The 13,249-nt window shown below is 27.7% G+C and overlaps 1 protein-coding gene across 2 annotated transcripts in view; it reads right to left on the bottom strand.

Moving 5' to 3' along the window:
- Positions 1 to 13,005, bottom strand: part of LOC100201486 (FERM domain-containing protein 4A) — a 52,174-nt gene extending 39,169 nt beyond the window's left edge. For both annotated transcript variants that reach the window (XM_065812814.1, XM_065812815.1), the window contains exon 1: positions 12,821 to 13,005. In XM_065812814.1, coding sequence (XP_065668886.1) covers positions 12,821 to 12,895 — 75 coding nt within the window. In that variant the 5' untranslated portion in view covers positions 12,896 to 13,005. The remainder of the gene's footprint in view (positions 1 to 12,820) is intronic.
- Positions 13,006 to 13,249: the final 244 nt, after the last annotated feature.

Below are 13,249 nucleotides of genomic sequence, written 5' to 3' on the forward strand. Positions count from 1 at the left end.
CACAATTCAAAACTAAGTTAGTCATCAGTTTGTTATTTAGCATTTTAACTAATAGGATTCTTAAATATGGCAAAAATTAAGAAAAAAATAAAATAGAAGCCTGACTCAATTAATTTTTGCCATTTTTCAGTAAACACAGGAAAGAAAGAAAGTCCTAGGAATCAACCATAAACTATGCAATGCGAAACTTATTCAAAAAAAGTAAGTAATCTTAAGTTCTTTTTCTTTTGCTGCGATTTTCATTCAACTTAATGAGCTATTTTGATTTTTTATTAAATTACAAGCTCTGCGAGGGAAAACTTCTGATCTTTTTTTTTGTTCATTAGTTGCATAATTTATGGACGATCCCTTAGTATAATGAATTACAATAAAAACATGTCTTAAACATTCAACTTATTTTTCAACTAAATTTACTTGAAGATTGAGAGAGAATGATAGAATATTTTTCTTTTTATAAAATATTTTATATAATTCGTTTCTTTGTGAATATGGCTTTCGACTTCTTTACTTCGTGTAATGAAACCTTTGTTTGATTGACAAAAAAAATGACGCGAAACAGATATCGACTACAACAAAAATGACAATCTTTTAAAGTAGTGTTTAAAGATATTTCTTCACCAATATCTCTTTGTTACTAAAGTTACTTAACAATATTTTTTTACAGCTTATAAAATTTCTCTTCTTTTTTTTCCATTAATTTTCTTTTAATTAGACCGTTTCTTATTAGTCGTATTTTAGTAGTCAGATGTTAAAACTTTTTTCTTCAGTTTTTTCACCCGAGATAAAAAATATCAAAAAAAATTATTATACTGGACTATTGATTATAATAGCGGACTGATTATTATAGCTTACTTGATGTTTGCTGTGTGTGAAGAAATATAAACTAAAATAGTTTATATTTCTTACTTGATGTTTGCTAGTTTATATTTCTTACTTGAGGTTTGCTGTGTGTGTACATATATATTTTTTTTTTTTTTAAACATCTTTGCTTCCAACAAGGCTGCAAGCAGCCACTAATTAAAGTTGGAAGTTACTGAAAGAGAAAAGATGAAGATTGTAGAGCAAGATAACGATTGACGGACGATTTAAAAGATTGCAAATTATATGAATCTGGAAAGCAAGATGAAGGAAGAGAATTCCAAAGAGCTGATGTTCGAGGAAAAAAACTAGACGAATAAGCGTTTTTGGAGCACTTAGGAACAGTCACAGAAAAAGGATGACACTTAATTGAATGACGAGTAACACGAGAATGAATTATAGTAGATGGCACAAGAGACGCTAGCTCTTTAGAGCAGTGCCCCTTATAGTATTTGTAGAAAAGAGAAAGAGAAGCAACATTACGACGATGTGATAATGGTTGGAGGTCCAACAATGTTTACAATGCGTTTTTGCACCTTGTCTAAAAGAGAAAGGGCATCATTAGAAGATCTGCCCCAGATATGGCAACAGTATTCCATACAAGGCCGGATTTGAGATTTATAGAGATAGAGAATAGAATCCGAAGTAAGAAAGTGACGAGCTCGATAAAGAGATGCATGTGAGAATATCTGGAAGATCATTAATGTAAATTAAAAAGAGTATAGGGCCAAGGATAGAACCAATGATATATATATATATATATATTTATATACACAGGGCTGCCAAAATGGAGGACAAAAGGGGCATACTTGTCCCAGCACAAAGATAATAGGAGCTTCAGAAGATGAAGTACAAAAAAATTGTGCCAAAAATTAAATTTTAACTTTTTTTTGCTTTTTCTACACTTAAATACTGTAAACAATCTAATTTTGAAGTCTCAATGCAGCTTTGTATATGACAAACGCTGCTTTACAAACCTGACTGAATCCCGGAACATTTTGCCAAAAGGAGTTTACCGTGACACCTGGTTAACACAATTTTTACCAACTTTGCCAAAGCATTTAACAAAGTGTCACACAATGACTTAATCATAAGGTTTGTATCTATGGCATTTGAGTAGGTGACCAAGACCCCAGTCCCGGCAAAATTGTAAGATTTAGCAGGGATTAACAGATTAATAGAAAAAAAATTATAATACTTAATATATTATAATTTTATGCTTACATTTACTACTTATTAAATACTGGCATTCATTTATATATTTTTAAACTCTAATTTACTTCCAACAAGATTGCAAGTAACCACTATTAAGTTATAAGGTTTTTTTGATGATCAAGGAAAAATACTGAAATAATAAAAAGTTTTTATAGCATGAAAGTTTTTATAGCATTTATATACTCATTTATTCTTTGCAAGGTCATCGTAGATGGCGGTCATATTTTTTTAACCGTTGAAAAAAAAGGAAAATTAAAAACTGATTTAATTGTCAATTGTTTAAATAAAGAATTCAAAAATATCAAAAGAAAATGAAGAATAAAAAAAAAAAAAGCCATATTAAAAAAAAAACACTTAAAAAGTAAACACTCAAAGTTAACACTTAAAAAAACAAACGAAAGAAAATTCAAACACTGATTTGTAAATCGCTACCAATTTTTCTTCACCTTTTTTTTTTTGTGCCAAAAATAACAAATGATTTTTATTATTTTATTTTATTTTGTAGAAGTTTTTTGTTTGCATTTTCGTTTTGTAGTTTTTGCTTTCATTTTGTAGTTTTTGTGTTTTGCCTTTTTGCTTGTGTAAAGTTTGTAATTATTTGTGCTGTTGTTGCCAATTATTTTTATTGTTGTTCGCTGTTTTTCTATTTTACTAATTTGTCTACACATTTCTTTTTATGCCTAAAATAACTCAAGATTGTTAGTATTTTTAATTTTATTTTATTTTGTAGAGGTTTTTGTTTGCATTTTCATGTTGCAGTTTTATTGTTTTGCCTTTTCGTTTGAGTAAAGTTTGTTTTTATTTGTGCTGTTTTGCTAATTGTTTTTATTTTTGTTTACTGTTGTTATTAATTGAGTATTTTCATACTTTTTGTCTTATTATTTAATTTATTATAGCTTTATTGTTATTATTATTATTATTATTTTTAAATTAATTTAATTTACGCATACTATTATTTATTATTATTGCTGTTGATTTTTTTTTGTTTTGTTTTATTTAGGTGTCCCTCCAATGACTAGTTTTTAAATATATGAGTGACACCTAACCTAATTTTGTAAAATTATAAAAAACTTGTAATTTTTCAATTTTCAGTCAAAAAAATAAATGGATATAGCATGAAGGGACAGATAAAGTAAAAGGATGCTCCTTGTTAAATAAAAAGCCAAGCAAGAATGAGTTTTTGTTTATTGTTATAGAGATAATAGCTCGTTTTTAGCATTGATCATGATTGTATTTGTAGAAAAAAGAGAGTAATGCAACCTTACAACAATGAGAGAGTGGCTTGGCAGATAAAGCAGGTCTAATTACATTTACAATGTGGTTTTAGACTTTGTTTGAGAGTAAGAGGGTTGTTATTCGTTAATACATGAATGCCAACAATATTGCAATATTTTTTTGCAGTAAATAAATGAGTTTTGTTGTCTAACAAAAATTGTGGATTTTAAGTCCAGAATTTAAATTCATAAGCCACTGCAAGCTTTAGACTGTTACAGAAGAGAGATTAGATTTAAAATCGGCTGCTTGTTCTAAAGCAGGTCTAATTACATTTACAATGTGCCTATTAGTCTTTGTCTGCTTGTTATAAGCAATCAAAAAGTGAAGAGTTTTTGTCAAGACAAGAGAATGAAGTTGAGTAATCAGCAAATAGAGCCACTTTAGATTTCATGAAGATTGTTATTGTAGATAAGACACAATACAGGAGCAAAGATAGAGTCTTGTGGTATCCTTAAAGTTCCTTGAAATAAAGAAGAGGGTAGGCCCTCAAGAATAACTTTACTACTGCAGTCAGAAAGAAATAGTTTAATATTCTCAAAAAAGTTAGTCTGTTTAACTGTCAGGAAGAGTATGGCCATTATATTCAAGAGTCATATTAGAGTAAGATTTTTTTGCAAATAACTCTGCTTTATTCTGGGGAGAAGTAAAAGATCAGACCTGTGTTAGAGATTAAATATTAGACTAACTTTAGTTAATGATACTGCTCAAGACTAACCTAACGTCTCTAGAACCTAACATCTGAGAAAGAAATAAGATTTAGTAAACTTAGAATAACAAAGCTTAACATCAGACAGGACCTTTTTACATTGGCTTTTGGAATTATAAAAGGACTTGTTTATAAGAGAGATGTTCTTGTAAAAAAGATCAAAAAAATGATTACTGTATAATAAAGCAACTGCTCAAGAAGGTAAAAAATGTAGAGTAGAATGAGGCTTTACTTAATATTGAAGAGAAGGAACAGTAGCTTCCAAGCTTTTATTCCAGAAGGAGCATAAGCTTCCAAGATGCACTTTATGCATACATATTACAGATATAAACATATATGTTTGCTATTTAATAATATGCTGGCATACAATATCTTTTCATTGTTATATAAACTTTAGTATTTATATGATGTAGTATTTGCCGAAAGAGAAGATGATTAGATGGATGTATGGTGTGACTCTAGCAAGACAAGAAAAGGAGGCATAACCTTAGACAGATTAGAAAAAACATTTTATTGAACAACATTTGTTAGAAAAGATTAATATAATTTAAGTATCAGCATGTAAAGGTAGCAGATCAGTATAAAATGGTAGTGGTAGAAGTAGGAAAACATGAAGAGAGTACTTTACATACTGTATGAATGAGCTTTAGTTAAGAAAAAAAAATACTCTAGATTGTTTATATTAGAGAAACAGCATAAAAGAGGAAGGCTAAAACCTAATGATGATGATGATGATGATGATGATGATGATGATGATGATGATGATGATGATGATGATGATGATGATGACGACGATGATGATGATGTTAATGATAATGATGATGATCATTATCATGATGATGATCATAATCTTCATGATAATTATTATCAGCCTTTAGCCTTCCTCTTTTAAGCTGTTGATGATGATGATTATGATCATGATAATGATGATATGATGATGATAATCATCATCATGATAATAATGATTATGATGATCATGTTGATCATAAGGATGATTATATATGCATATATATAAAAAATATAACATGAATTTTGAATAAAAAATATATACTTTAGGATGTATAAATGTTTATGCAGCCCTGGTCACAAACCCGGCCCCAGCTATATTTTATCAAACCCGTCCCCAGCTCCGGTTAAATATCAATCCTGGTCACTTACTAATTTGAGGCTAGCTGTTAAACTGGATCACTAGCTGGCTAGCTGGTATACAACAATGTGTAGTAATTGGAGAACAAATGTTCTGATAATGGAAAAAAGTGGTTAGCAGCATCCCTTCAAAATCACTTTTTGTACCACTCCTATATACTTTCGAGACTGCATTTGTTACTATATTAAATTATGTATTGATTTTGGCAGGATTATATGAGTTATCAATGTCAATGGATGTTGCAACAATGTTGATCTTAAACATTGGAAAATCTTGTGTTGCTTACCTTTATCAATACTAAACTTTTTATGTATAAGTTTTATTGATTATTTTAATAAATAAATTAAAATGTAAGATCTTTTTTTATTCTTCAGGTGCAGTCCCGCTAGATAGAAGCTTTAAATGCTTTTGTAGATCAGGTAATCAGCTTAGATTGCCACTATAAAAGTAATTGAAAAACTACAGGACTATCACTGCTGCCCTAAAGCCATGGTTTAGCTTTAACAAAACAAAAAAGAATCGTGATGAGCAGATGACTCTTCTCAACTATTAAATAGAATTAAAACAAAGACTTTTTGAATTTTGAACACAATGCCATTATTTGCCACAGAAGGTGAACAACCATTAAGAAAAACTAAAAATTGATTAAAACAAAAGATTGTAGGATCACTTGGCACATTACCCAAAAAATAAAATATTTTAAACATTCAAAAGATGTTTTTTTTATGTGCCGTGCCCACTTGGCTATAGAATATCTATTGGACACTAGTATTGCAAATGAATTGGATACATCTCTGTCGCTAGATGACTCAATAACAATAATAATAATCATTTGTTTGTTAAGAAGCAAGAAAAGAGTTCTTTTAATATTAATTTCAAAGAATCTGTCTACTAATCCTAATCAGTAAATGTTAAATGTGTTGCATTAGTGTTATTTAATTCAGATGCATTTCATGAAAACATTAATGTAAATACAACACTACTATATATATATATATATATATATATATATATATATATATATATATATATATATATATATATATATATATATATATATATATATATATATATATATATATATATACACACACATACATATATATGAAAAAAAGAAGAAACAAAGGTTATGCAACTTTTGCTTCGAGCTGGAAAACACTGCTGTAATGTCTTGAATTAACATAACTTTTTCAAATCTTTTCAGAACATTTTCTATCAAATTTTAAGCCATGCTTTAATGTTAAAACTCAAAAAGGGTTTGATATTGTACTCTACTTCTCATGATTTAACGATAGTATACTTTTTTGAGAATATTTTATTTAAATCCTGATACAACAATGTACATTTGCAACCAATCAAATAACTGTTGCAGATGCTGCAAAGTTTTGTTTACACTACAGAGTTAATTTTTAAATGAATCAGATTGCTGTTTTTAGTAGTGAGGAACCAATTAACTTTACAAATTTTCTTATTCCCTGCAAAATATGCTTTACATTAGGGAGTTTTGTAAAATAATTTTTTCATTCTCTGCAAAGCATAGTTTTCACTGTAAACTTTCATCAAAATATATTTTCTGAAAAAAACAAAACCCCTGTCAGTTGCAGCACTTGACGGGGTTTAGATCTGATTCAGATCGGCAATTAGGTTGACATTGCCGAATATATATATATATATATATATATATATATATATATATATATATATATATATATATATATATATATATATATATATATATATTATATATATGTTACTGTTACCCGCAGTACCAGAAATTAGCTAAATGCTAATGTTTATAATATAATTTAATATTGTAACTCTGAGTTTCATGTGTTATCACAATCATCAGGCAAGTAGTAAAAGTTTAATTTTGCTACGATTTGTTTAGTGGACGTTACGGTTTATATTTGTATTTTAGATCGTTACGGGACGGAAATAGATTAGTAGTTAGGTTAATAATATTCTTAATTTGTTTTTAGTTGGCTAATAAATGTGAACTAGTTATATGTTTAATGTTGTTTAAAATATTTTTTATATGTTAATGTGTATTATTTGTGTATTAAAAGATAATAAAATAAAAATAAGAAAATAAGAATTAAAATTGATATAAAAATATACATAATATTATGAAATATATTTCAAAAGCTGTGTATGTGAGTAGTTTATTAGTTAGCCTAGAGATATATGGAGCAGATTAGTGTAGTTATTTTTATTTATAGTTGTTAGTCAGGTTTGTAGCGAGCTTTGTAATTTTTTAATAAGAATTTATTTTCGTGGCGGCACTTCGATATAATTTCGGTTCTCTTATTTAACAGTTCTTCAGGTTTTGGATATGATATAATAGTAAATTTCTCATACAGACATAGTGGGCATCTTTTGGAAATATTTGAGTAGGGGGGGTACTGATTTGAGAATAGACCATGTTAGCATAAGCGTTTCATTAAAATTGTTTTTTAAATCCCAGACATAGTTTGATAGGGCGGTAGAATTTTTGTATTTAATATTGTTGAATGATGATTTGTGGTTGTTGTATCTGGTTTTCCACTCACCTTCCGTTAATCCTATATAAACTTTGCTGGGTTGGTTATTTGCTGCGATGATGCATTTATATATAATATTTGTGGATTTGCACTTACCATTCAGGGGGCATTCTGCTTTGTTTCGACAGTTGCATTTTGGATCATTGTTTTTAATTCTAGGGAAGATAATTTTTTTGTTGTGGTTTTTTATAATTTTCAGTGCAACTGTAGCATACCTTTACAGTGTTTCTATTTAAGATTTTGTGAAGTTTGTGTGTCTTAGGGATGTTTTTTTCTAGTAAATACAAAAACATTTTTGCAACATTTGTGGAGACACTTTTTGATTAAATGGGGGGTTCAACCATATGATATATCATTTACGATTTTTCTGGGGTCTATATATCTGTATATATATATATATATATATATATATATATATATATATACATATATATATATATATATATATATATATACACATATATATAGAACTGTTATATGTTGTCAGAAAGTTTTTTCTATATTTTTTCGACAAAAAGTAAAAATTAAAATGCAAGACAGGAATTTTTTATTTTATTAATTGATAGACTGCCTTCCCCAACCAAACCCTCAGTCGATGTAGCAGCACTCCCTTGCCAGTCAGGCTAAAAGGTGGTAGATGTGGCAGCCAGGGATGCGGAGTCCCAAAAAGGACTCTGGATTTGAAAGTTACAAAAAGATTACTTTATCCTAGTTTTTGGTATCCAGGTGCTCTAAAAATGTAAATAAGTTTATGGACTACTAATAGGAAAAAAATTAAGACTTTTAGGCTAGAGGAACAATCGTTTTTTGAGCCTGGAGTATATAGGTATAATGGTGGCAAGGACTCTGGGACTCTGGGCTTACAAACAATAAGTTTCAAGTCATTAAATTTCATGAATTTTTTTATTATAGCACATAATAAGTTAACAAACATGTTTACAGCTTCTGGACACTACAGACTTGGAAAAAGTAGAGATATATAGCCAGAGTCCTTTTGGGACTCCGCATCCCTGGTAGCAGCACTCCGTTGCGAGTCAGGCTATTTGTCAGTCGATATAGCAGCACTCCGTTGCGAGTCAGGCTATTTGTCAGTCGATGTAGAAGCACTTTGTTGCAAGTCAGGCTATAAGATAGTCAATGTAGCGACACTCCGCACATGATTTATAGTAAAAAAAATAATAATAAAAACATTTTAGTAAAAAAAATAAAAATAAAAACATTGTTTATATTGTTAAAAACATTCAGAATGTTTTTAAAAACATTTTGGTCAATTAAATTTGCATTTTTGGGTTTTTTAAAAAAGGGATTAATTTGTAATTAAACTAATGGTTTTAACTTTTTGACAATGTTTGACGAAAGTCAAAAGTAATTAAAAGTGAAGTATGAGTTGGCGTAAGAATTACTTTTATGCAACAATCTATAGAACTATATATATACATATATATATATATATATATACATATATATATATATATATATATATATATATATATATATATATATATATATATATATATATATATATATATATATACATATATTTATATGTATACATATATATATTTATATATGTATATATTTATATATGTATATATATATATATATATATATATAGGTACGTAGAATTCCGTGTTTTACGGAACCGATTTTTGTGCCAAAATTCTGTTCCACGTTTTTTAAAGTCCGTTCAAAGTAAGTGTGGTAACAACGTATTTTCTAGTCTTTTTTTTTAGAATTTAATATCACTTTAGATATGTTTTAAAAATTGAAATAATTATACTTTCTATTAGTGTTTGCTGTTTTTGAAGTTACTTACATTTATATAAAGTTAATGGGTATCAAAATTTTTGATGTCGATCGTTCGTTAAATTCCTATCGAAGGAAGGTAGTGCGTACTATTAAAACTATTTGCGTTTGTTTTTATATCTATTTTCTATATTCTTGCCAAATTTTATTGCATTATTTGGATGCACACATTCATTACTACAATGCACAAAAAAGGTACATAATTTCGGCAATTTTACGCCTCATTTGGTAGAGGGGGTCTATCGGAAACTTCATATTAATAATATTATTAACTTAATATTATTGTCCATACTTTAATCAGTTTACTTTCAAATTTAATTTAAATTTTAAGTTAAATTTAAAAATTTAACGATTAAAAGGCTTAATTTATACTTCAGGTTCTAAAGTGTAATTTTAATCTAATTACAATATATTTGTAGTGTACTTTAATAATGTTTACAAAAATTTAGTAAAGTCATATTTTGTCAAAATATAACTTTACAATAAATACTTAATTACTCATTAGATAAAGTTTTAATGTACATTAGATAACATAGATAAAGTTTGTTTAATGCAACAATGAAATAATATTTAGAATTAATATTATAATGCCTAAAGAAATGACAAAAAGAAAAAACAAGATTGGCAAAAAAAGATAGATATCTGAAAGAGATAAGAGAATAGGTGAATTTTATTGTGTTTCTTGGTTCTTTGTTTATTTAATTTTAGCATTTAGCTATTGTGTTTTATTTGTGTGTGTATATATATATATATATATATATATATATATATATATATATATATATATATATATATATATATATATATATATATATATATATATATATATATATATATACAAATAAAACACAATAGCTATATCTTTATGTATGTATATATATATATATATATATATATATATACACATATATATGTATATATATATATATATACAAATAAAACACACAAAAAATTACAGTTGGTTGCTGATATTGTATCAGGTGAGTTAATGTTTTCGCAATTCAAATTAATCGCTGTATGTGAGCATATTAATTGTACGATAGCAAAGTATGCAATGCAAGACATAAATTGGTTAAATATTGCTAATCTGGGTCATATCAATTTCATATTTTGAGCATTCCGAATTTTCAACAAGCGGAGCATCCAAAATAAATGTACAGCGAGTAGTGGAACCTGCAAAATAAATGTACAGCGAGTAGTGGAACCTGCAAAATAAATGTACAGCGAGTAGTGGAACTTGCAAAATAAATGTACAGCGAGTAGTGGAACCTGCAAAATAAATGTACAACGAGTAGTGGAACTTGCAAAATAAATGTACAGCGAGTAGTGGAACTTGCAAAATAAATGTACAGCGAGTAGTGGAACCTGCAAAATAAATGTACAGCGAGTAGTGGAACCTGCAAAATAAATGTACAACGAGTAGTGGAACTTGCAAAATAAATGTACAGCGAGTAGTGGAACTTGCAAAATAAATGTACAACGAGTAGTGGAACTTGCAAAATAAATGTACAGCGAGTAGTGGAACTTGCAAAATAAATGTACAGCAAGTAGTGGAACTTGCAAAATAAATGTACAGCGAGTAGTGGAACTTGCAAAATAAATGTACAGCGAGTAGTGGAACTTGCAAAATAAATGTACAACGAGTAGTGGAACTTGCAAAATAAATGTACAGCGAGTAGTGGAACTTGCAAAATAAATGTACAGCGAGTAGTGGAACTTGCAAAATAAATGTACAGCGAGTAGTGGAACTTGCAAAATAAATGTACAACGAGTAGTGGAACTTGCAAAATAAATGTACAGCGAGTAGTGGAACTTGCAAAATAAATGTACAGCGAGTAGTGGAACTTGCAAAATAAATGTACAGCGAGTAGTGGAACTTGCAAAATAAATGTACAGCGAGTAGTGGAACTTGCAAAATAAATGTACAACGAGTAGTGGAACTTGCAAAATAAATGTACAGCGAGTAGTGGAACTCGCAATTTTTTTGATAGACGGCTCTGGCTTACGTTTACGTCGTGTCTATTGTTAACAATAATTTATATTTAGTTTCATTATTGGAATTTAATATATTAATCATTAACTAAAAGCCAAGACTCAAATTAATTCAAATATTTTAATTTAAAACAAAAAAATATGAAAACCCCAACTTGTAAGGTGGTAATGTGTATTATGTTTTGTATTTTAATATATTATTTAAAGTCATTGCTTTTTTACTTTTTTTTTTTTTTAACAAAATTTTAAATAAAGTATTTTATGTTTTTTTAGGTTGGAGGGGGTGTGGACACCCCCCCTTCCCCCGAATCAATGAGTGTGCAGCTTTGTTTGTTGTAATGTTGTAAATTATAAATTTTATTGTGATGATTTTAAAAAAGCCTTTTTAATAAGAATCAAAATATTTATAATGAATCGTTTTTAGTAATAGGGTGTGTTAAATCATTACCCCACATATACCCTAACTCAGAAAATGAACCTCTCCTATTTGGTGGCAGTCTACATGGAAATTATAGCAATTTATTGCATATGAAAATTAATAAATTCCTTGAAAAATTGATCTTTTATGAATAAAAATTTTATTTTTTGCTGGTAAAAGTGGCGTTTGGTTGCCCCCTCTAGCCCCTTGGATGCGCCCGGTGACTATGGACCTATATAAATTTGTAGGTTACTATTACATCTATCTTTTGATACCAAGTTATAAGCATTTGGATAAGAATTGACAAAGTTATTAAACTTTTAGTGCTTTAAAACATTTTTTTGACCACACTTTCTTCAACAAATCCATATATCGAAAAATCGGTACTAAAAACGACATAACTTTTTATGGAATTGTTCGATTTTGATAATTTTTTCACTTTTACAATATTGAATTGAAGCTCTTTCTAATGATATATAACAACCAAGAATTTATCTAATTTAAAATTTTCATGGCACGTACCTAATATATATATATATATATATATATATATATATATATATATATATATATATATATATATATATATATATATATATACATATATATATATTTTATGCAACAATCTATAGAACTATATATATACATATATATATACATATATTTATATATATACATATATATATTTATATATGTATATATTTATATATGTATATATATATATATATATATATATATATATATATATACATATATATATATATATATATATATATATATATATATATATATATATATATATATATATTATTTTTATTATTGCTATTATCATTATAAAACTATTATTAGATTTAAAAAAAAACCTGAAGAGGAATATCTAGCTTTTGACCATCCAATAAGTGAACAATACATTTTCTTGTTTCGGCTGATAAGACCATCACAAAAACATTGTATTTGTCAAAAAATTTAATTTAAACTAATTATTTAGAGTACTATAATTTAAAATACCATTATCTAAATCGTAAAAAAATATTTTTTATTATAGCAAATTTCTTCAGAAATTATTTTTAGAACAAATATTCTAGGTAGCACCTATTCAGTATAGTAGGTTTAGCCGGTATTACTTTATCTACTAAAACTAATAACCCAGCAGGCTTAGTAGGCAGTAGTTCAGATTAGTGAGCAGTGTTCAGTTTAGTAGCTAGTAAATATTGATTGTAAATATTGAAAACAGTACTATTGAAAAACTTTGCTAAATAAAACAACATCAAAACATATCTAGAAAATATTAT

The sequence above is a fragment of the Hydra vulgaris genome, chromosome 12 (assembly GCF_038396675.1).
Source record: "Hydra vulgaris chromosome 12, alternate assembly HydraT2T_AEP".
NCBI classification, from domain to species: Eukaryota; Metazoa; Cnidaria; class Hydrozoa; order Anthoathecata; family Hydridae; genus Hydra; species Hydra vulgaris.